The sequence below is a fragment of the Nasonia vitripennis genome, chromosome 2 (assembly GCF_009193385.2).
Source record: "Nasonia vitripennis strain AsymCx chromosome 2, Nvit_psr_1.1, whole genome shotgun sequence".
NCBI classification, from domain to species: Eukaryota; Metazoa; Arthropoda; class Insecta; order Hymenoptera; family Pteromalidae; genus Nasonia; species Nasonia vitripennis.
Genome location: NC_045758.1, coordinates 27,312,170 through 27,333,347, shown reverse-complemented (window position 1 = coordinate 27,333,347; position 21,178 = coordinate 27,312,170). Strand labels below are relative to the sequence as shown.

The 21,178-nt window shown below is 36.3% G+C and overlaps 4 protein-coding genes across 29 annotated transcripts in view; 3 read left to right on the top strand and 1 right to left on the bottom strand.

Annotated features, from left to right (window-relative positions):
• The first annotated feature begins 8 nt into the window (after positions 1 to 8).
• Positions 9 to 5,022, top strand: LOC100119946 (lon protease homolog, mitochondrial). 2 transcript variants are annotated; one of them, XM_008219448.4, is made up of 11 exons: positions 9 to 439; positions 920 to 1,150; positions 1,226 to 1,398; positions 1,493 to 1,833; positions 1,907 to 2,098; positions 2,181 to 2,485; positions 2,553 to 2,692; positions 2,806 to 3,088; positions 3,174 to 3,780; positions 3,858 to 4,157; positions 4,236 to 5,022. In XM_008219448.4, exons 1-11 carry the CDS (start codon positions 186 to 188, stop codon positions 4,464 to 4,466), a joined length of 3,057 nt encoding a protein of 1,018 aa, XP_008217670.1. In that variant the 5' UTR covers positions 9 to 185; the 3' UTR covers positions 4,467 to 5,022. The 2 variants fall into 2 exon arrangements, with proteins under 2 accessions (XP_008217670.1, XP_008217671.1); XM_008219449.4 differs by having other exon boundaries at positions 14 to 439; positions 1,553 to 1,833.
• Positions 4,557 to 17,015, bottom strand: LOC100117590 (gonadal protein gdl). 23 transcript variants are annotated; one of them, XR_004344555.1, is made up of 5 exons: positions 9,410 to 10,707; positions 8,545 to 9,143; positions 5,948 to 6,171; positions 5,575 to 5,713; positions 4,784 to 5,479 (listed from the first exon to the last, which is right to left on the bottom strand). XR_004344555.1 is itself a non-coding variant. In XM_031924588.2 (4 exons), exon 4 carries the CDS (start codon positions 5,702 to 5,704, stop codon positions 5,177 to 5,179), a length of 528 nt encoding a protein of 175 aa, XP_031780448.1. In that variant the 5' UTR covers positions 5,705 to 5,713; positions 5,948 to 6,171; positions 8,252 to 8,268; positions 8,343 to 8,400; the 3' UTR covers positions 4,557 to 5,176. The 23 variants fall into 23 exon arrangements, 21 of the variants coding, with proteins under 21 accessions (XP_031780448.1, XP_016837590.1, XP_032452359.1 ...); XM_031924588.2 differs by lacking the exons at positions 8,545 to 9,143; positions 9,410 to 10,707 and adding exons at positions 8,252 to 8,268; positions 8,343 to 8,400 and having other exon boundaries at positions 4,557 to 5,713; XR_004344556.1 differs by lacking the exon at positions 8,545 to 9,143.
• On the top strand, positions 6,103 to 8,297 carry LOC100119975 (poly(U)-specific endoribonuclease homolog). The gene is made up of 4 exons (XM_001603614.6): positions 6,103 to 6,396; positions 6,463 to 6,658; positions 6,747 to 7,185; positions 7,266 to 8,297. The coding sequence occupies exons 1-4, from the start codon at positions 6,333 to 6,335 to the stop codon at positions 7,500 to 7,502; spliced, it is 936 nt and encodes a 311-aa protein (XP_001603664.1). The 5' UTR covers positions 6,103 to 6,332; the 3' UTR covers positions 7,503 to 8,297.
• Positions 8,621 to 21,178, top strand: part of LOC100120006 (alpha,alpha-trehalose-phosphate synthase [UDP-forming]) — a 25,448-nt gene continuing 12,890 nt past the window's right edge. Inside the window, exons 1-2 of one of the 3 annotated variants that reach the window (XM_001603643.6) lie at positions 8,621 to 8,911; positions 17,590 to 17,695. In XM_001603643.6, coding sequence (XP_001603693.2) covers positions 17,619 to 17,695 — 77 coding nt within the window. In that variant the 5' untranslated portion in view covers positions 8,621 to 8,911; positions 17,590 to 17,618. Of the gene's footprint in view, positions 8,912 to 17,125; positions 17,696 to 21,178 lie in introns of those variants that run through there. The other 2 variants (XM_016982100.3, XM_016982099.3) reach the window with 2 other exon arrangements.

Here is a 21,178-nt window from a genome sequence, read left to right as displayed (position 1 = left end):
TATATAATGCTTTCGATCCGATCCGCGGACCGCGAGCGCATGAACCTAACATAACCTAATACTTAACACCGTCTACTGGTCCAACCGCTCGGTTCTCGAGAGTTCGACGCGAGAGATTTTTCGGCTGATTCTGCGGCTGCAACACAAGTCCGAAGAGATCGTAGTTCCGCAGATCTCGTTGCAAAATGCGGCTGCTCATGAACACGAGGCTCCTGCCGGTCTTTAGGCACCGAATGACAGTGAGCCGTTTTTATTCTAAAAGTCACGGATTGAGTGAACGCTCGGCTTTGGCGCAGAAACTCGCCGAGCAGAAATCGTCGAGGTTCTCGCCGATACTTGGAGTTCTGAGAGGAAATCTTCGAGAATGTCGTGGAAGCGCCGCTGCGATCGTCGTCAGGACGTTTTCCTCTAGGAACCCTTCTGATAAGAACCCACCAAAGTTTGTATATTTTATTTATGGATTCTGGTTTTGGAGTAGCTGCATTTGTTTATTTCAATGTTTTTTGTCGCGTTTACGTAATTTTTTAATTTTGGAGCTGTCTGATTCCTTGTAAAGTCGTTATTTTCAATGATTTTTTGAGGAGAATCGTTGACATCTCCTTGTGAGAAATCTTTTTTTCTAATCAACTTCTGTAAAGCGAAAATCAAACTCAAAACATTTAAAAAGCTTAAAAATTAAGTATTCTTACTGCATTTTCTTTATTTTGTTTTATGTGGTGATTGTATGATGATTTTAAATTAGATTTGTATTCCCTGTATGCAAGAAAAGTTTATTGGAAAGAACATTCCAGATATCAGTCAGCTCATCAATTTATGCTCTAAAAAAAGTCTATTAAAAATAAGTCTTACATAAGTATGAAACAATTGAATGCAATCAAATGAAAGGTTTACTAAAATTAGATATGATTGTTTTTTGCAGTGAAAATGATGTTGATGTCCAACCAGAAGATTATCCAACAGCTCTGCCAGCAACTGTTGTTGTACCAGAAGTGTGGCCAAATGTTCCAGTAATTGCTATCAACCGAAACCCTGTCTTTCCACGATTCATCAAATTGATTGAACTCACCAATCCCATTCTCATGGATTTGATAAGGCGCAAAGTAAAGCTCAACCAACCATATGTAGGAATCTTCTTGAAAAAAAACGAAGAGTAAGCTTTATTTTATTAACACAATTTTTTATTTAATTGCTTTGAATTAATTTAATTTAATTTAATATTTTTTAGAAATGAAGCAGAGTTGGTGGAAAATGTAGATGATGTGTATCCAGTTGGAACTTTTGCACAAATTCATGAAGTACAAGATTTAGGAGATCGCTTGAGGCTTGTTGTGATGGCACATAGAAGAATCAAAATTGTAAATCAAATCATAGAAGACTTAAATCCGAAGCAAGAAACTGGTAAGATATCCAAAGTTTTTAAAAGTAATTAAATTCCCTTATTTACAAGTAGAATAAGCATCCTTTGAGTTGTGATTGGCATGTATTTCTGTAGAAACAGATGAGATGAAACTCACCTTCCCCTTATTAAATACGGCAATTAACGTATCTGTAGACGATGCTATGGCAGGTGGAAAGAAAAGTCGTAGAGAGATTCGACGAAAGAAGTTGGAAGGTAAACTCCAGGACCAAGCTGAGAAGCCTGAAAAAGTAGAAGAAGCTACAGATTCTGTGGTTGCAGAAGAAAAGCCCATTGAGAAACCTGTGGAGACAGCTGAACCAATTGAACAACAAGTGGTTGAACCAGTAGTTCAAAAAGAATCTGCACAACCTTTGCTTATGGTTGAAGTTGTGAACATCACCCATGATAAGTTCAGACAAACAGAAGAAATAAAGGTGAAAATTCAGTTTTCGTTATGTATACTCTTTGATTCGTTTTAAAACTTATATCAAAAATATTTTATTTTAGGCACTTACTCAAGAACTCATCAAAACAATCAGAGATATCATAAGCATGAATTCTTTATACCGGGAGTCCCTCCAACAAATGCTTCATCAAGGACAAAGAGTTGTTGATAATCCAGTATATCTTAGTGATCTCGGAGCAGCGTTAACTGGAGCAGATGCCCAAGAATTGCAGGCAGTTTTAGAAGAAATGGATGTTAGTTTTATGTTTTTCTTGCTAATTGCATTTCAATTCCTTTTATATAACTGTTTATAAAGTCGCTTTTATTTTCATTCAGATTACTAAAAGGTTGAGATTATCCTTAGCACTGTTGAAAAAAGAATATGAATTGAGCAAGTTGCAACAAAAGATAGGAAGGGAAGTAGAAGAAAAAGTTAAACAGCAACACCGAAAGTATATTCTACATGAGCAGCTGAAAGTTATAAAGAAAGAACTAGGATTAGAAAAAGATGATAAAGATGCGATCGAAGAAAAGTATCGAGAACGAATCAAAGATAAAGTTGTACCCAAACCTGTGATGGATGTCATAGAAGAGGAATTGAATAAATTAAGTTTTCTAGAAAGTCATAGTAGTGAATTCAAGTGAGTTTTTTTATTGAATCATAAAAAGCAAAAGATTCAAACTACATAATTCATCGATTTTTTTTAGCGTTACGAGAAATTATCTCGATTGGCTCACATCAATACCATGGGGTGTGATGAGTCCCGAAAATCTGGAGCTTCAACAAGCGATTGAAATTCTTGATAAAGACCATTATGGAATGGAAGATATCAAGAAACGAATTTTAGGTAGGAATCGTTTACTTACTTATTACGGGTCATCTACAGCGATTTAGCTTTAATCATCGTGTTTTTATCTTATCACTTTTTTATTGACGAATGTATTTTTTCTTATTCATTAGAATTCATTGCTGTAAGTCAATTAAAAGGATCGACACAAGGAAAAATTCTTTGTTTCCACGGACCCCCTGGTGTTGGAAAAACTTCCATAGCTAGATCGATATCGCGAGCTTTGAACAGAGAATACTTCCGATTTAGCGTTGGCGGTATGACCGACGTTGCTGAAATCAAAGGCCACAGAAGAACTTACGTAGGAGCGATGCCTGGAAAAATTATCCAATGCTTGAAGAAAACAAAAACGGAGAATCCCTTGGTTTTGATCGACGAGGTCGATAAAATTGGAAAGTATGTACTTTCAATTCATTTTTCTGCAATTACTGAAGTATATTTTTAGACTTTCAACTAATTTTTGGTTTATTGTGAATTTCAGAGGTCATCAAGGAGATCCAGCTTCAGCTTTGTTAGAAATGCTCGATCCTGAGCAGAACGCGAATTTCTTAGATCACTACCTTGACGTAGCAGTCGACCTTTCTAAGGTTTTGTTTATCTGCACTGCCAATGTAATCGATACGATTCCAGAGCCACTAAGGGACCGTATGGAAATGATTGATATGTCGGGCTATGTGGCTGAAGAGAAATTAGCTATTGCCAAACAGTACCTCGTACCTCAGTCTATGAAGGACTCAGGTCTCACTGAAGATCACATCAAAATTGAAGATAACGCTCTAGTCACCCTCATCAAATCTTACTGCCGTGAATCTGGTGTCAGAAATTTACAAAAGCACATTGAAAAAGTTCACCGAAAAGTAGCTTTTAAAGTCGTCAAGAAGGAAGCTGAACGTCTCGACGTCACTGCTGAGAATCTAACAGATTTTGTGGGTAAACCTGTATTTACGCACGACAGGATGTACGACGTAACGCCACCAGGTGTGGTCATGGGATTAGCTTGGACAGCTATGGGTGGCTCTACGCTTTTTATTGAAACGACAATAAGAAAGCCGAACGATACTTCTAAGAAATTCGATGGAACCTTCGAGGTAATACATTTTTTAGAACTATTCTTCTAATAACAATAAAGACAGGATTTTATCATGCTTTGATTTTATAATTAAAGGTCACGGGTCATTTGGGAGACGTAATGAAGGAGTCTATCAGAATAGCAATGACGGTAGCTAGAAACTTTCTCCAAAAGACAGATCCAACGAATACCTTTTTGTACGACGCCCATTTGCACTTGCACGTTCCCGAAGGAGCGACGCCCAAGGATGGACCAAGCGCAGGCACGACAATAGCTACGGCTTTCCTTTCGCTGGCTAAAAATAAATCCGTTCGTCAAGACGTTGCTATGACTGGAGAGCTCAGTCTTATGGGCAAGGTTTTACCTGTTGGCGGAATCAAAGAAAAGACGATCGCTGTGAGTTATCATTTTTAATTAAACGTAAAAATTTGTTTCTTTAGAAATTACTTCAATTGTATGTAAATTTGATTTCAGGCTAAGCGCGTTGGAGTCAAATGTATTATATTGCCAGAAGAAAACAAAAAAGACTTTGAAGACTTGCCAAAGTATATAACGGATGGACTCGAAGTTCATTTTGTCACCTGCTTTGATGATATTTACAGGATATGCTTCCTTGATGGACAAAGCTCACAAACACCTGAGCAAAATACTGATGACGACACGTCGACATTTAATTCTAAGCAGCAAGCTCCTCTGCAGGCATAATCATTAATTTTACTTAAATTAATTCGCATTTATATTTTTATTATTTTAAAAAAGTAACTTTTGTAATTGCTGCTTGTGGTTTTTTTTTAATATATAAGTTTTGGATCTTAGTAAAATCACCACATTCCCGATTAATATTCTTTTCATTAATGATCAAAGCATTATTATTTGCTTTATTAGACACTGTCAAATTTCATTCAAAGTTTTTTTCAAAATATTTCACTAAAAAGTAGGTTAGAAGTTTCAAATGAAAATCAAATTTGTCTTTTGAAACTTTACAAGTGAATACAGTATATATTGGGTGTAAAATAGGTATATAGACATACACGTGAAAATCTTTATTTTTTAAAACTGTACTAAATAGTGAATGATTACAAAAAAGCAAGTACCCAACTCTGTAAATATGTACAGCAATTGTAATATTTTTCACAAAACATTTTGTTACTGCTTGAGAATACCTCAGCAATTTGTTTGACTTCAATATGATATAATTTAATTATTTTTACTCTTAATGATAAAAAATAGATTGTAAGCTTTGTACAAATAAAAATTGTTATTTGAAAATAGTGTATTTGACATTTTTAATATAAAAAGTCCTCATCTCTTCAACAAATGAAGTAAGCATAACTAAAGTTTATTATTTTAATTTAAGAAAAAATTATATCAAAAATATGGTAAACATATTACAATTTATATTACTTGTTATACATTTAGTACCTAGGAACTTCCATTTTACTAAGCCTAATAATAAAATCACACAGTCTCATTTGCACTTGAATGTCAATGGGATTATTAGTCACATAAAATCCTGGTACTCCTGCTTTTTCCAAAATACTCTGTTGATCAGCTACCTTTTGATCCAATTGCAATACCAATTTTGTGTCTTGTTGCTTCAATTGTTCTTTATGTTTAAGAAATAAAGATTGTTTTACAGTTTCCTTTTCTTCATCTGTCACGAGTTTTGATAGGACTTGTGTAATTTCTATTCGGTGTTGATTGATCAGTTGAAGACGCTGTTGGAACAAGTGTTTCTCAGTCACATGTTGTATTTCCATTAAGCCTTTTACTATTTCAAAAATAGTATCATTTAATAAGCAGTTTGCTAGACCAGAAAGCAATTCATATGGCAGGCGCATTTGATATTTCGGTGGTAGTTCACTAGCCATCTGTTGAAGCTGCTCCATTAGAAAATACAATTTTCGCTGGAGATCTTCTGGAGTTGGAGTGGGAAGCTCCATTTTTGTCACCTGTTTCAATAAAAATTTAATTGTTGTAATTTTAATGATAAATTTGATATCTAAATAAATTTGAAAAATTTCAACTGCTTGATAGCAAATAATATACAACAAATAACAAATTTTGTAGGGTTGAATTTTTGAGGTTAGAAGAAAACTTATATTTATTATATTTGTTCAAAATTGAATTTGAGGATGATCAAGTGAGAAAAATCTAGTAAGAAGAAATAAAAAACTCACACATACGTGCAAAATTATTGGTGAAAAGATTTTTATTCCGCGGCCTTTCACATTTCATTCCATTTTTGCATCTTTTCTTGCCCATCAAAAATATATCCTATCCGTAACTCATCTGCAAGCTGCAAAGCATGTTTAGATACTTTCATGCCTTCCATGTTGTTGTTGTCATTCGCATTTGTTTTGGGTAACATAACCTTTCTTGGTAGTAATGTTTGGTTGTAGTTTGGCTGCTAAAATATCAGGGAAAATTGGTTTAAAGATGAATAATTAAGGTCGTTGTTTAAAAAAAAGAAATTTACGTACAACACGTACGTAACCAAGATCAAGAAAATAAGTAAATGCGACACGCGAAATACTATTTTTACTAAAAGAATTCATTCAATATTTTACAATGTTTGTGATAAATGGAGCTCTCTACTGTCTCATTTTTCTAACCGTCTTCTCTTCTATAAAAGGTCAGTATAACTCATTACTTATCAAAAGATTTTCAAGTGTCATGATTTGTGAACTGTATCTCATAGGCCATAACCATCACCACAATCACCACAACACACGGCATCATACTACGGAGCAAAAGTCATTAATAAGCACTAAAGAATTAAGGAGAGTGTCTGAAGAATTGTTTGAAAAGCTTCCCACTGGTATTTACCAATATTTAAATGTTAATTATCAAGGACAGAGAGATTCTAAAGATGCAAAGGATGAAGCTGCAGAACCGTAAGAATCTATTTTATTTATCACTTCTTAAAAGATTATAATAAGAAAGAATAAATATTTACAGTTCAAAATTTTTTATTATTTACAGTTTGCTCCTATTACCAAAAGATTTGTTCGATATGGTACCAACCATACGATTAATGCAGAAGTTGTATGATAACTACGATATGAATACACTTCATGCGGAAGATGTTACCCTAGAAGAAGATGAAGAGGAAAATGATTTTATAGACAGTTTGCTCAATACTAGTATCATGATGCACTCAATGGACTTTCTGTCTAGTAAAGGCTTTTTCCAAAAAAATATAAACGAGTATAGGCAAATCTTGAAGAAAATATGGTTTCATCAGTACTCTCGATCAAATCGTACTGAGCTAGGCAGCTCTGGTTTTGAACATGTTTTCTTAGTCGAGAAAAAAGGTGGTAGTCATATCACAGGACTGCATAACTGGATCTTCTTTGCAACTGAAGAATATGAGAACAAAGCAAACTACTTAGGATATATTAGCAAACTGGAGCTAGCTAATGTTAGTAATCTTTCAGATTTTTAAAATAATTCTACTCTAATTTGCATTTTTTAAATTATTATTTATTGCCATCATTATAGAAAGCAGCAGTGATAAAGTTCTATCTCTCGTATATGGACAAAATCAAGTTATCATCAATGTTCCTTGGAACTCCACCAGAATTTGAAATGGCCTTGTACACGTTATGTTTTTTTGCTAGGCCAAACAAGGGTTGCAATGTATTATTAGGAAATGAGAAGATCACGATTCAGACTTGGGTCCAATACTCAAACAATGAGGCACTGATTGGTTCGTCTTTTCCCAAGATTTATAATTAAAATGTTAAGATTATTTATTATAAGATTTCATTTCTCTCTAATTTAAAAATATTAGCACATAAAACGTGGTAGAAACGTAATCAAGTTTCTATGTATTTATTTAGTACAATTTCATTGAAACAATTTTATGTTTAGTTAAATAGTTGCATAATCAAGAGACAATAATGACAAACATTATGAATAAGGCAATGATCAAGAACTGACTATGACTTTGTGTTCATTATCAATATGCGTATTGATAAAAAGCATGTTTTAATGATATTGATAATGAAATATGTTTTTACTAATAGTTGTTTACTCCTATTTATAGCAATTACATTTAAAAGGGAAATATTACAATTTTTTAGAAGCATTACAGAAAAACATGATAATAAAAAAATTTTAAAATCACAGTATAGGTAAATTTTAACTTATATACGATAATAAAGTAATCTCTTTTCAGTATTAATAGGGTGCATTGATGAAACATATTTTTATATCGTTAATCAAATATCTGTTACAACAACCTTTTTCAATACTCTTAGCAAGTATTAGAGTTCAGTTTGTATTACCTAAGTATTACTAGATAATTTTTATAAAAATAGAACTATTAACAAGACTGGGGATTGTACTTACAATAATGATAAACATAATATTGTAATTTTTCTATGAACGAATTTGTACTGTGTTACAGTGTTCTATGGTACTTTTGTACTTTGAATGTATTTTTTAAAACTCTTTCTAAAATTAATTCGAGCTCTGTAATGTACCTGTAAATTGACGAATTCTTTGAAAATAATAAATAATTTAATAGAACCTAGCATTCTTCATTCAAAAATTGTAACTAATCATTTGTCTCACCCCATGCGAACAATCAAATCACAGGTGCGGGCTGTGACACACCGCCAAACCGACCTAAAATCTAGTTCAAAAAACGACAAAATTTGCCAACTAAAAATACCTCACCCACTCATGCGCACAACGCGTTAACAGGTGAAAAGACACCAAATCGTCTAAAAATAAAGCTGTAAAGGGTACTTGTACGTATATATTGTATACATACATCCAACAAACGAAGAAGAACAGCTTTTCGTATACACACGACGCAGAGTTGGCAAACCTGTGCAGCAGCGCCAATCGATTCATTCGAGTGCCGGCGAACGTTCGGGAAGGAAGGGTTCCGTGTGCTGTGTGCGCGCGCGCGCGAGTCTCTACTCTCTGGTCGTACCTTCTCGAAAAAATAATAAAAGAGAGAGGAGCGCTCGCGGCAGTCCGACACAGTGCTTAGTTCTGCGCGATAGCTCGTGAAGGACGAGAATCATCGGAAGAGAGAGGCTCGGTGTCGAACGATACCGCATCTGTCATTGGATCCAACGAGTGCAGTTGCTTTTCTCCGAACACATACAGTACACAGTGCACGAAATAGAACCGTAAGTATCTTCAGTTCTACGAATATAGAGCAAAGTACGTACACGTATCCTTTCTTCGGCCGTTTGCTCCGAACGAAGCCGACATCGAGCTCAGCTGTAACTTCGAGCCTCGGCTTTTGCATTCGCGAGATAATGCATAATAGAAGCGAAAAACAGTGAAATGACAGTCTGGTCGTGACGTGATGAGTGATACGAGGCTGCGCGAATTACCGGTGTCGAGGAAAAACGCCGGCTGTATATAGGTATATACGTAGAGGTGCGTGTAGACGCTTTCATGCGCCGGTGCGACTTTATGTCGCGTTTTTGTTGATTGTTGATTCGAGTAATGCGAGGGTTTTACGGATGTTTTGACTCGAGAGATTCTTGAATTTAGACTATTTGGATAAGCTCTGTAGCCTGTGGCAACGATGTTTCATGACGCTTTCCGCGTACAAGTTCGTGTCGAGGTTCGTGTACTTGTTGTCCCGAAATGCGTACTTAGTTTGATGCTATACTTACAGCGAAAGTCGCTTCTTCTCTCAGGGGGTTCTTGCTGTTATTCTAAATAGGATGTCTTTGTATCGGTCCGCTTATAGCGACGATGCATGCGATACGTCACAGTAAACAAAGGAAGCGCCTTTTACATTTTCACAAACACATACTTCACACACCTACTGTAAATAGACTAAATTCCAGAACTACATTGGGGAATTCGGCTGTTTTAATATTGATGCTGGTTTTATGAATATTCTTTACGTATGCATTAACTGGAACTGGTTTGTTTACATCGGTTCTAAGAAGAATGAAAAATTTCCCGAATAATACTTAGACTGTTTTAAAACCCGCCATAATTCCCGAACAACCGTAAGCTAATTACAAAATGCTTTTATTGTAAATGAATAATCAATGCAATATCGGACCGGGAGATGTATACATCTATAGCTGCCACGTGCCTCGCGAATATGAGATGATTTTCTGATAAATTACAGGGTTTGAAGAATATTACTCGAAAGCAAGAGCAAATTTATTGCGATTAAAGCTTAAAAATCGCATTTCCTTTGACTGCTGAACTATTTCAATTTTCCAATATAACTGAAAGCGGAGTTTACACTCCATTGTTAGTGCGAGCTTTAATTGTGCTCCAGTTTCAATTAAAATACCGATATTTTCTAATTAAATCTAATGAGTTTACTTCCTACAACCTTATATTATATAAATATCAGATTTATTAAAGATTCAATTTGCAATCGTAATTAAAAATTCATCAAGTTCTTCAATAATTAATTTTTTAACGAAAACACGAGAATAACAACTAGCGCTTAGTCTAGAAGAAAAAACTGCCATTCAAGTTTAATAAATGCACGGGTTATATCTTATTATTTTTTCGTTTAATTATATTATTCTTCAGATTAGATAATATTACAATGTCGATCATCAAGAGAGATCGTGTTATTGATAGATTTTCTGTCTTGAGTAGTAGTTGTTGATAAGTTTCAAAGCCTTGAAAATTAAATTTAAACAAACATTTTTTTTTTCATTTATCAAAAGTAAATTTTACGATTTTCTGATGTGAATCACGAAATTAACTACGTGTATACGATTAAAATACGACTTGTATTATTGTCAAAATATACTAACGCGCATATCAGTCAAACTTTTAATATTTCAAAATCCATATTAAAGTTTAGTTCTGCTTAGAAACTCCAAACTCGCGCCTTCCGAAATATTTCGCATCTCTGTTCACTCTTTAAAATACATCGGCTATAATTAATTTTAGACTTTTAAATTATCGACACATCTCAAATGATCATACTGACCGTTACGAAGTCTTGCACCCGGCAATATCGTAAATATTTATTCTCTACGAACACTCGGATGAGGTATCGATGGCAAAAAGCCAAAAAAAGAGGCGTAAAAGTATAGCGACGCAAAAGGAAGTTTCCCGTGTCGATGATTCTACACGTCTTTATCAATTTTATAGAGCACGCGTATATATACGTACCTCAGCACAGGCTTTTTCTGTTTATTTACAAGTCGAGCTTTTCTAGAAATCCAAGAGACGACACGAGTCGTCGAGTCGCGGACTTGAAAAGATAGAGGATTTCGTCACGATAAGATAACCCACACGGGCTACGTAGTTTTTCGAACTTAAAAGTTTCCTCTGCTATCAATTTCAATTCTAGAAACCGTGTGTGTGTGTGCACGAGACGTGCGTGTGTCAAGTGTGGATCTTAACTGCATAAGTGAGTGACGTAACTATTGTAAATTTTACCGCTCTCTCGTGCGCGCTTGAAAATAAGTTAATCTTTGCTATCAAGATATGTCACTCATTGGGGCTATATCGGCACTTTAAAACTTTTGATATTGACCTATGCGTTTAAGTTTATTGGGGGGTTGTTCAAGGACGAGTAATGACCATTAGACTTAAACTCAACGTCACCTGCGTGCGTTTATATATAAATTAAGCGCTGATGGTTAAATACTATTATTATTTATCTGTTAACTTTCATAAAAGTTGGAGTTTATCGTTTGATTATTAAATTTGTGCGTCGCTCTGAACTTCATTTTTATCCGCTTCGTTTTTATTAGGTTTACGAGGCATCTGAAACATTGTAAGCCGCGAAATATTTTTTCTGCATTAATTTTTTATTTTTATAGCAAAATTTTACCGATAAATATATGATAAAATTTAATTATCGTTCGTATAGTAAGTATATGTTTAAAAGTATACGTCTTTTGCTTCGATACTGAATTGCAATTTATGGATTCAATGGAAACGATATTGCGAATTAGCAGGTGAAAATAGAATAAATCATATAAGCCAACCCATTTCAATCGAAATAATGATGCACGGACTGAGATTTTGGTTTTAATTTTTTTCAAGCTATTTCAAAAAATCAAAAAGCACTAATTTCTGATGCACAAATTTGTTAATCCTTGAACAATTTTGAAAAGAGTAAGAAACTGTAATTTAGAATAATACGTGGGGATGTAAGAGATGGAGCTACAATTATCGCATGATATGAAGCGATGCACTCAATTGCCTTGCTTACGTAATTATCACTGATTGACACTAATGAGTCTCGAAAATTTGGTCTTGTATATACAATAGAACCAAACTGATCGAAACTCATTTAGGGACAATGAACTACCGCGATAATCTAATAATTATCACGTATTTACAGAAACTTTTTTTTATCAACTATTTATACAAAAAAAACATCAACGAGATTTTTTTAAACAGAGATAATTTATTTATAGTGTCCGCACACGAAATGTTAGAGAATATTCAGCTCAAAATCTTGGACACGCAAATAACATTTCTAAAAATAATGCTGCATAAAGATAAACTCTTAAGAATCGTTGGCAAAGGCGAACGTTTTTGAAAATCCAATAAAAATCTCTCACTCCACATGACGAAGTAATATATTTAGAGAATAAAAAACCTACATGAATTTTCTCTGCACTTTAATTAATTATTCGCTATTTTTTAGTTCTACTTTATACGATGAACAATATGCATTATAAGACGAAAAGAGAAAACAAATATAATAACCATTCTTTTTAACAATGAATTATTCTGCGTCCCAGTTCGGAACTTACTCATCGATGTTGTTAGAAGGTCACAAAGTGTTTTTTCTCGCTCGAAATGTGGGGAAAAAGAGAATAGGCTTTCAGAGTCCGACAGACACGAACTCGCTTCTGAACTTGAGTACAGTGCCAATAAGCCTCGAGACAAGGCGACGCCTATAATAGAGAGAAGGTTTTTGCTAGAAAGTTCGGCAGTTGTTGATGCCTTCGATTTAGTATATGCCTTCCTTCATGAATAAAACGTCGAGCCTTTGTCAGCTTCATATCTGTACAACTATTTTCTTTGAAAATAGAGAAAAATATTCTTCTCGCATCTTTCCAAAGCATCAACAATTATCGTTATTATATCCAAAGCGATGTAATTTGGCTCGCTGCAAAAGTTAAAAGCCCTCGATTCAACGAACTTTCAAGTACTCGTAGACAATTTGGCTCGGCATATAATTGCAACATCGGATTAGTTCTCGTGCGAACGCGAACGCGGGTACACGACCCAGTTTAAGGTCACCGCTTGAGCTTCTTTTTCCGAGCCTGCGCGTCTCTATACAGTATATGCACACCCCTATAGAGCGACGCAGAGAGAAAATACCCACTTAACCGGCGGCTAGTTTATCCAAGGCCTTGATACCAGCTGATGGAGTAGAAAAGTTCCGCCTTGAATACGCACACACAGCTGTAAGCGCGCTCGATTTGAAATTAATGATGGTTTATTGTTGTATATAAGAAAGACGATCGATATTTTTGGCGAAGTTCATTGGAGCGCGATGAGTTAGAAGAGAATTCTCGTTACGGTGTATATACAGTTATATTATAGTCTTTGTTTTATTTGCGAAATTAGTAGTTTATCAATCGTAAACTTGAAGAAAAGTGTGTCGGTTTTTCTTGAGTATAATTGTTGCCGTTTAGACTGAAAGATATTTAAGCATTATTGACGAGAATAAGTTAAATACACTTTCAATGATTTTAAAACTATTTATTTATTTATTTATTCATAACATATAGCTGAATATGTTGTTCTCTGTAAATGTAAGTCAAATCTCGAATAGGAAGATTAATCGCTAGCTGATAAAAAATTGTCCATAAATTATTCGAAAAAGCAGTACGTTATCTTGATGAGCGATTGCGACACAGCGCAGTAGGATATGATTGTTCTATTTTTGTTATTTTCTATTCAATGTACGTAACTTTGGGTTACGTACAGAATTTTCTTCGCTATCGCTATTTGCCTCCCGATACGCTATACAGCTTATTGCTCATTTGATAATAGTAGACATCGAAATCTCGCCGCCGCGAAGACTCGCTAATCTCGAGTGAATGAATAATTGCTACATATTTACTTATTTGCCTCGCTTTCGAGTGGGATGAATAATAAGCAAAATGCGATTTTTATAAATATTCATCGTCAAACTCGCACACAAAGATATCACGTTAAATTCGTTTCCACAATCGTTGATAATGACTTTCACCTTTCAATACGAGAAATGTGTAAAACGAAAAAAGTCAACAACAGCGACGTCAAACCATTTCCTCTCAACTCACGCACGAATCTCTAGCTCCATCATCTCCGCTCGAGTGAACGTTTCCCAATCGAATAACGATTTCGCGGCGAAAAAATACTCGAACGACGTTCCGGCCAATTAAGCCGCTGAACTCTCCGCGAATTTTCCGCGGGTTTTTCCCTTCTCTGCTCAACGACGCTGCACACAAGCCGCAGCGGTAAAAAGTAGCCGCTGGCGTCGCAGTGGAGAAAACCGTAAATATAAAACGCGTGCGCGAGAGCATGAGACGCTCACGTGCGGGAGTAGTGTGTCACCGCGAAACGCTGTAGTGCACATCATCGTATGCACGACTGGTTCTCTGGAAAAATAATTAAGAAGCGCGGAAATATTGCTAGTTTAGAGCGGGGGTTGCCCTAGCGGTTCACGTTCGTGATTTATACGCTGCACGAGGTTTTACACGATGACAAGTGTGCAGCGTGGGCGGGATGAGATTGTGCATCGGTAGGAATCGTTCGATGGACGTTGTTTAACAGCAGTGCTTCTAATTTTGTCAAAATATTTTGAAACGATCCAAGCTTTGGTGAATCAGAGGTATCATAATTATGCGGATAGAAGCATTACAATTCTTCCCAAATACTGTCATATTGCATGAGGTTTTGCTTACCAAATGCAATGTATTATCGGAAAAACACAAGATAAGCTAACGATTCCATACCCAAGAGGCCGCGATCAAAAAACTATTTCGTAATAAGTACCCCCTACACTGTCAACCTAAAAATTCGTCACCAAGTGCTCGATAACATATCTGACGAGAGCGAGCCCACTCGCGATGAAATCACGGCCAAACAAAAATGTATACACTGAGGGAACTAGATATTAAAATTTACTACATATGCAGGAAAAATTACTATATTATATATATAAATAAATAAATAAATAAAAAATAAATAAATATATAATAATTTTTAAAAATTTCATTTCACTATGGAAATTACTATCTGAGATAGTAAAATTTAATACAAAGCAAGTATAACCGTCCGTTACTATATAATATAGTAATTTTTCCTGCATATGTAGTAAATTTTAATATCTAGTTTTCTCAGTGTAAAAAGTCTATCTCACAGCCGATATGTGAATTTATGGAGAAAGAGGCGGAAATAAATGATAATATTGTGTCTAGACAATGTAACTGAATAGACCGTTGATATTGCCTCGATGCTGCTACTGGTGTATCGATGGGTTCGAGAGATTCGAAAAGATAAGACAAAGTTCGGAGAAATTAGAGATTTTTTTCAAATATTTTAATTTGGCTTACTTTTAATTCTATAAATGAAGCTTAATAAATATATAAAAGTCGATACGTTGCTTCACGAATACAAACGCGGTCGGTATGATGGCTAAAGTTTAAACTTGATACCGGCTATCATTGTTCTGGTTCGGACCAGATTCATATGGTTTTCACCCTATACATGGATGGAAACTCGTTTACAAAAAGTATTTTGGTTATAAAATCCTGAAAACATGATAGCGGCCGCACATTCGGGCATTCGAGTAGTCTAATTCTACATTCGGTACATCTCTATAATCGTCCAAAAAGTTCTTCGCGTTGTTATAAGCACGTTACAGCATCGGTCGAGAGACACACAACTTTAGCATATTAGTAATCTGATAAAGTGTTTGGCTGAAAACAGTCGCGATTACGTGATTGAAAATTGCCTCACACGCGCCACATTTTTGCAGTAGTGCAGCGAGCAAATAATCTCGAAACTCGTTCTCGACAAAATGTGTATGCAACGTGACTTTCTGCATCAACATTAATACAGCGAATGGCCTAATGGGTTATGAGAGAGAAGAAAAATGTAAGAAGCTTATCGCGCGCTCTATGTGTGTTGAAGATATTCATCGTTGTTGCGCGTTCTTGGTTTTTTTCTCTCTCAGCTGTCTCGGACACAATCAATTATGTGTGGGGCCGTAATTAAAGCTCTATGCTCTCGGAATAAGAGTCGCGATGGTGAGGCGGCGAACGCAAAGCACTAAAATCAAGGGTCTTTAATAGAGTGTGAAATATCTCATTATATAGTTATCCTTGCGCGTGAGCGCTTTATCAACTTGCGATGCGATTTCGAGGCATTATTTTTCCAGCGGATGCAAAAAACAATACGTTATTTATACGCTTCTCTTTGCGACTATAAACTATTATGCATAAGAACTTTTTTTCGCGTGCGGCACCTCGGTTATATTCTCCAAATAACGCGTGAGAAAAAAATCGCGTTATGCAATAAAAGTCGAAAGATAAATCTGACATTCTAATGGAGTAGGAAGCGTTAGAGCAGTGAGTAGTTAGCTCAGGCATTTCCGTATACAATAAAAATCTGAGCTGCATCGCGCGAGGTCGTTACAGTAATCACCTGTTGAAAAATCGTTTGAGAAAATAATAGCAACAATCATCCGCGCCAAACGCACGTGAAAAAATGTCAAAACTTTGGGATATATTTAAAAAAAATTTAAGATCCCATATGCAGCATCGTTATGTATAATGACGAGGAAAGTCGTTCACCTCGAGCGTAAAATCAGATACATCTAATACACAGCGATGATTCACCCCCTATACATATATATTTTCATGCAAAATTATCCTCGTCGAAGCTTATACACATTACATCCATATAGACATGCTCTAGGCGCTAATATTTCCATACCTTTAGTACATATAGTTGCAATAACGCAGCAGAGCTCGTCGACCGATCGCTAAATAATAAATATATAAATATTCTAAAGAGCCGCAAGCACAGCGCACGTATACGTGCCGAGCGCGCAGGCGCGAAAACAGCTCTCGATCGTCGCACTTTTACCGAGAAAAAGAGCGAGAGAAAGAGATGCAGATACGTACATCGGGGCGAGTCTGCTTCGAGGAGGGAGAAGCACAGAGAGCCTGCGGTGTTAAAGTAAGCTCTCGCGAAAGAGAAATGCTCGCTCGTTCGTGCGCCGATAAGGAGATAACCCCGGATCGCTTTTTCTCTGTCTCTCTCGTCTTCGCGTGCATAGCACAGAAGACTTCCCCTTCTCTCGAGGGGGTCGAGAGGTCGACAATACGCAAACACGTACACACACATCTGTATTTCTTTCTCTTTCTTTCTCGGCTACGTAGATAATAGGCGAGAGAAAGACGGAAGCCCGGGGTATTAGCTCGTACTTTGGACCGTGCGGGACAAGCTTAAGTTCGAATAAACCGCGGGCGGCTCGCTCAGTGCCGCTCTGACGACGCATCGCAGCGCATTCGTTCAACTATCCAGCTCCAGACACGCTGCACGCCTACACTCTACGTTCATTCAGTATTCTCCTATTGAACACTTGGGAAGCCGAGAGAGGAACGCGATTTTGCGCATAACAGTCATCATGGGTCTTTAGCCGGCTCGATATTTCACAGACGCGTATACATACAGAAAGAAAGACAGAGGCAGAAGAGTGATACATACGTATACGTGCGAACACGTGAAGTAGTTGCTTGAAAAAGCACGTGGTCAGTTAAAACGGCGCACACGGCTGAAGAAAGGATATCGTTGCATTACTTTTCTCGACTATCCGTTGATAATAACACAACGACGATGACAGAGTCCAGGAGCTACTCGTCCAACGGCAGTATGATCGTCGTGAGCAACAGGTTGCCCTTCGTCTTGAAGAGGAATGAGACTTCGGGGAAGCTCGAGCGCAAGGCCAGGTGGGTTTTATTTATTTTTCTTCATTTTTTCTCTCTTCAATTTAGCCGCGTGGTTGCGGAAATCCTTTGTTGTGTTTGAGTTCGACGTTTAGAGCTGCTGCTGTCGATGATCGTTTCCTTATGGCCACGACTCCGCGTAAGTGCTCGTAACACGCGACTGAGGGATTAAATGGCTTTTTCGTACGGATATACACGTCTTAGTCAAATGAGAGTCGACCGTTTAGTTCGATTGTTTGCAGTGTCGATTTTGTATACAAATGTTCGTATCTTCGAGGCCATCGCGCAAATAAGAATTTGTTAAATGAAAGACTGACGTTTTTAAAATGGAATATATATAGCTGGAAACTCGTTTGGTAAAGGCATTTTAAACTACTCAGAACTACTGAATTTTTTACTATAGAGGAAAGTCGTGCATCGAACGTTGATAACGATTATCTTATTGATTTTAAAGCTAAACTGCTGCATACAGACAATTGAAAGAACTCAATTTTACAATCAATTCTTGCTAGATAACTTATTGCGAAAGAAATTGTTAAAACGTGTATAGTATAGGGGTGTCGTTGATATATATTTAATTTGTTTATCAAGGCACATTGCCACCACTTAAATTTAAGAGTTCGAGCGTACATTTTTTGTTTAATTGACTGCGATGATGCAGTTAATTAAAGATAACCCAGCGTCAATAGTGTTATTGATGCCTCTTTATCGAGTATCGCGCATGCGAAGTACGACAATAATTCTTATACCCCAAAAAGATTTACAATTTCACAATAGTCGATTAAGAGTCTTTGGTTGCGCAATTTCGACCTATCGCGCTCGTATTTTCACTCTTTTGAATTATCCATTGTATTAATTCATTTGACGTATTTTCGAATCGGCCGCGGTGTATATACAAAAGTTTATCAAAGTTTGGAAATTCGCGATTATTTTTACTATTATTTTAAAGTATATACGTATAGTATTAAAAAACGTCGAACGGAAATGTAAATCGATAATTAATGATAATAAGTTGCATTTTTCTGTCGTCCGTTCAACTGCAGTTCGCGAAATGCAAATGATAAGTAATATCTGTAATAATCCGCGAATTCCATTTATAAAATTTGTCTCCAATCACGCGTAATAGTAATATTTAATAAAAAGTGCGTTACACACGTCATCATATACACGCATCAGTCACTTGATCAATTACAAAATATCGTTAAAAAATCAAAAACTATTTGCACTTGTCTATGATGATTCCAAGCACTATAGATGGAACGACAAAAGCTGTCCCAAACAAATATAATCATCGATAATAGCCTTATCGCGTCTCGTCCACACCAAAGATCCGCAGAGTCCAAAACAAACGCGCATATATTATGATAAAATGAAAATACACAACAAAAATAGTACAAATAATACATCCTTGTAACGGAAGGGCAGTCGTGCAAGCTTTCATTATCAAACGTATCCCTCGTCGCGCCTCCTTCAGACGATAATTGTTCGGTCTTTATTAGGTCCATATCGAAAAACAACGTACGTCACAGGAAAAAAGAGAAGGCAACACACGTCAAAACTGTGATTTATCGAAAAACAGACAGCGCGCCGCCTTACTCGTCGATATCTGGCACAGACTGCTTTCGAAGAAAAACTCGGCGCTTTTCCTTTTTTGCTTTATGTCTTAGATTCGTCTTCCTTCGGCGTGTGATAAGGATAATACGTGTGCAAAGAGTTAACATGTATGTATATAGGATGGATAGCGTAAATGGGGCAGAGTATGTACTCTCTTCTCGTGTAATTACGTTTTTTATTGATGTTCGCGCACGGGTCGATCAAAATTTTTGTTTAGAACGAGCCACACCTGCCGAATAATGTGTTGGAATGACTTGCTAATGCGATATAATTTGTGTAGTCTATTTATGAAAATCAATTCAATCGTCAGCGATAGTGGGAGAAATTTCGTAAATTTAACGATTGCTAAAGCGACTCACGCCATTTTTGGTTATCTGGTCATTTATTTTAGAATATGTGACATCGAGTCGTGCAGCTCGTGTGCGCGCGGGATTTACACAGATCTTTCTCTAGTGGTGTCGGATGGAATGCTCGACAATGTATCCTATTTTATTACGTCGACGAGCTAAATAGCTGATGTGCCACGTTCTTTCAACAAACAACGCTTATATTTCAATTATTCTTGTTATTTGCATTTGAATGTATCGGATAACATTTCTGCAACAAATGATAAACTAGAATAAAATAAAACGTCCCGTACTGCGGTTAAATTAACAATTTTCAAGTGTGATGCAAGTTCAAAATTTAACAACTGATATCTCGTATCCAATCAAATTACATCACTATAACTTATCATTGTTGTTATATTATCGATGAATATCTTTACTCGAGGATTCATAACCTAATATACATTGATAGAATTTTTACTTTGTATATATCGCACAGTATAGCTAAAAAAACACAACACTTCGTGACTCACCTTTAGGAACTTCACGACATTTTTCTAGTTTGAAAATATTCCATAAACACCATTTTCGACGCGTACAATTATTCATTCGGTTCCCGTCGAAATCGAGCCAATAAAATACAAAAAAATAAATACAAATATAATGTCCGATTGAGTCTCCATCACGTGAGGGAGAAACAGAAGCTAAAAAAAGGGAATGCGCGAGGTTATCGTCGTACACACACACACACACACACACACATACATGTGTACACAAAGTGAAAGAAGTGAACGCATCTGTTCGATAAGGGGTGCTAAGATGATCGAAAAAAAAAATGGAAAAAGAAACATAATGAGAATGATTCGGTCCATGTGACCTCTCGGCTGTGCTTATCAGCAATTGTTCGCTCTCGAGAGGATGAAAACACCGATTTTCTAAAATAGGTCGTTGTGGGAGGCGAAACGCGACGTTCGATTACAAGTCTCGTTGTGTACTTATTATCCACTCTTGTGGCTTTGATGAATGAGCGAAAATATAATATATAAAGCGATTCGAGGCCGTAAGACGGGACGACGACGCGTCGGTTGGTCGACGGTAAACAGGGAAAAAAGTCGTTATTTTTGGTTATCATCACCTTTCGTCTCTTCTTATTCCGCGATGATGGATATGTGTATTCGATAAAGTGCGAATCTAAGCGAATCAGCTTTTTACGAGATGGATCATTCATGAATAGCGTGATTACAGGTAGGCGACGATTATAACGAAGGAACTTTTATTTATCTCGTACTTTTTTTAGCAGGTCGCTTTCGAGATGTTTGCAGGTGGAAGGCTTGCCGATACGATTAGCTTTGGTTGTGCTCTGGAAAATACTTCGCTCATCAGTGTAAATCACGCACAGCTTATTAGAAGCTTTGCGTATACGTTGTTTTCTAGGTCAAGAATGCTCCAACATGGAGAATACTCGATAGTTAATGCTTTTGAAATTGGTTAGGAATTTGGGTAAATAAACTTACTATTTTAGAGCCACAATGATAATATTTATTAG

What these genes read in the sequence shown, in the direction of transcription:
- LOC100119946 (XM_008219448.4), top strand. Translation starts at nt 186, where the DNA reads ATGCGGCTGCTCATGAACACGAGGCTCCTGCCGGTCTTTAGGCACCGA. An exon ending in TCTGATAAGAACCCACCAAA is followed by an intron (nt 440 to 919) that starts GTTTGTATATTT and finishes TGTTTTTTGCAG; the next exon opens with TGAAAATGATGTTGATGTCC. An exon ending in CAGTTTTAGAAGAAATGGAT is followed by an intron (nt 2,099 to 2,180) that starts GTTAGTTTTATG and finishes ATTTTCATTCAG; the next exon opens with ATTACTAAAAGGTTGAGATT.
- LOC100119975 (XM_001603614.6), top strand. Translation starts at nt 6,333, where the DNA reads ATGTTTGTGATAAATGGAGCTCTCTACTGTCTCATTTTTCTAACCGTC. An exon ending in AAGGATGAAGCTGCAGAACC is followed by an intron (nt 6,659 to 6,746) that starts GTAAGAATCTAT and finishes TATTATTTACAG; the next exon opens with TTTGCTCCTATTACCAAAAG. An exon ending in GCAAACTGGAGCTAGCTAAT is followed by an intron (nt 7,186 to 7,265) that starts GTTAGTAATCTT and finishes CCATCATTATAG; the next exon opens with AAAGCAGCAGTGATAAAGTT.
- LOC100117590 (XM_016982101.3), bottom strand. Translation starts at nt 5,704, where the DNA reads ATGGAGCTTCCCACTCCAACTCCAGAAGATCTCCAGCGAAAATTGTAT.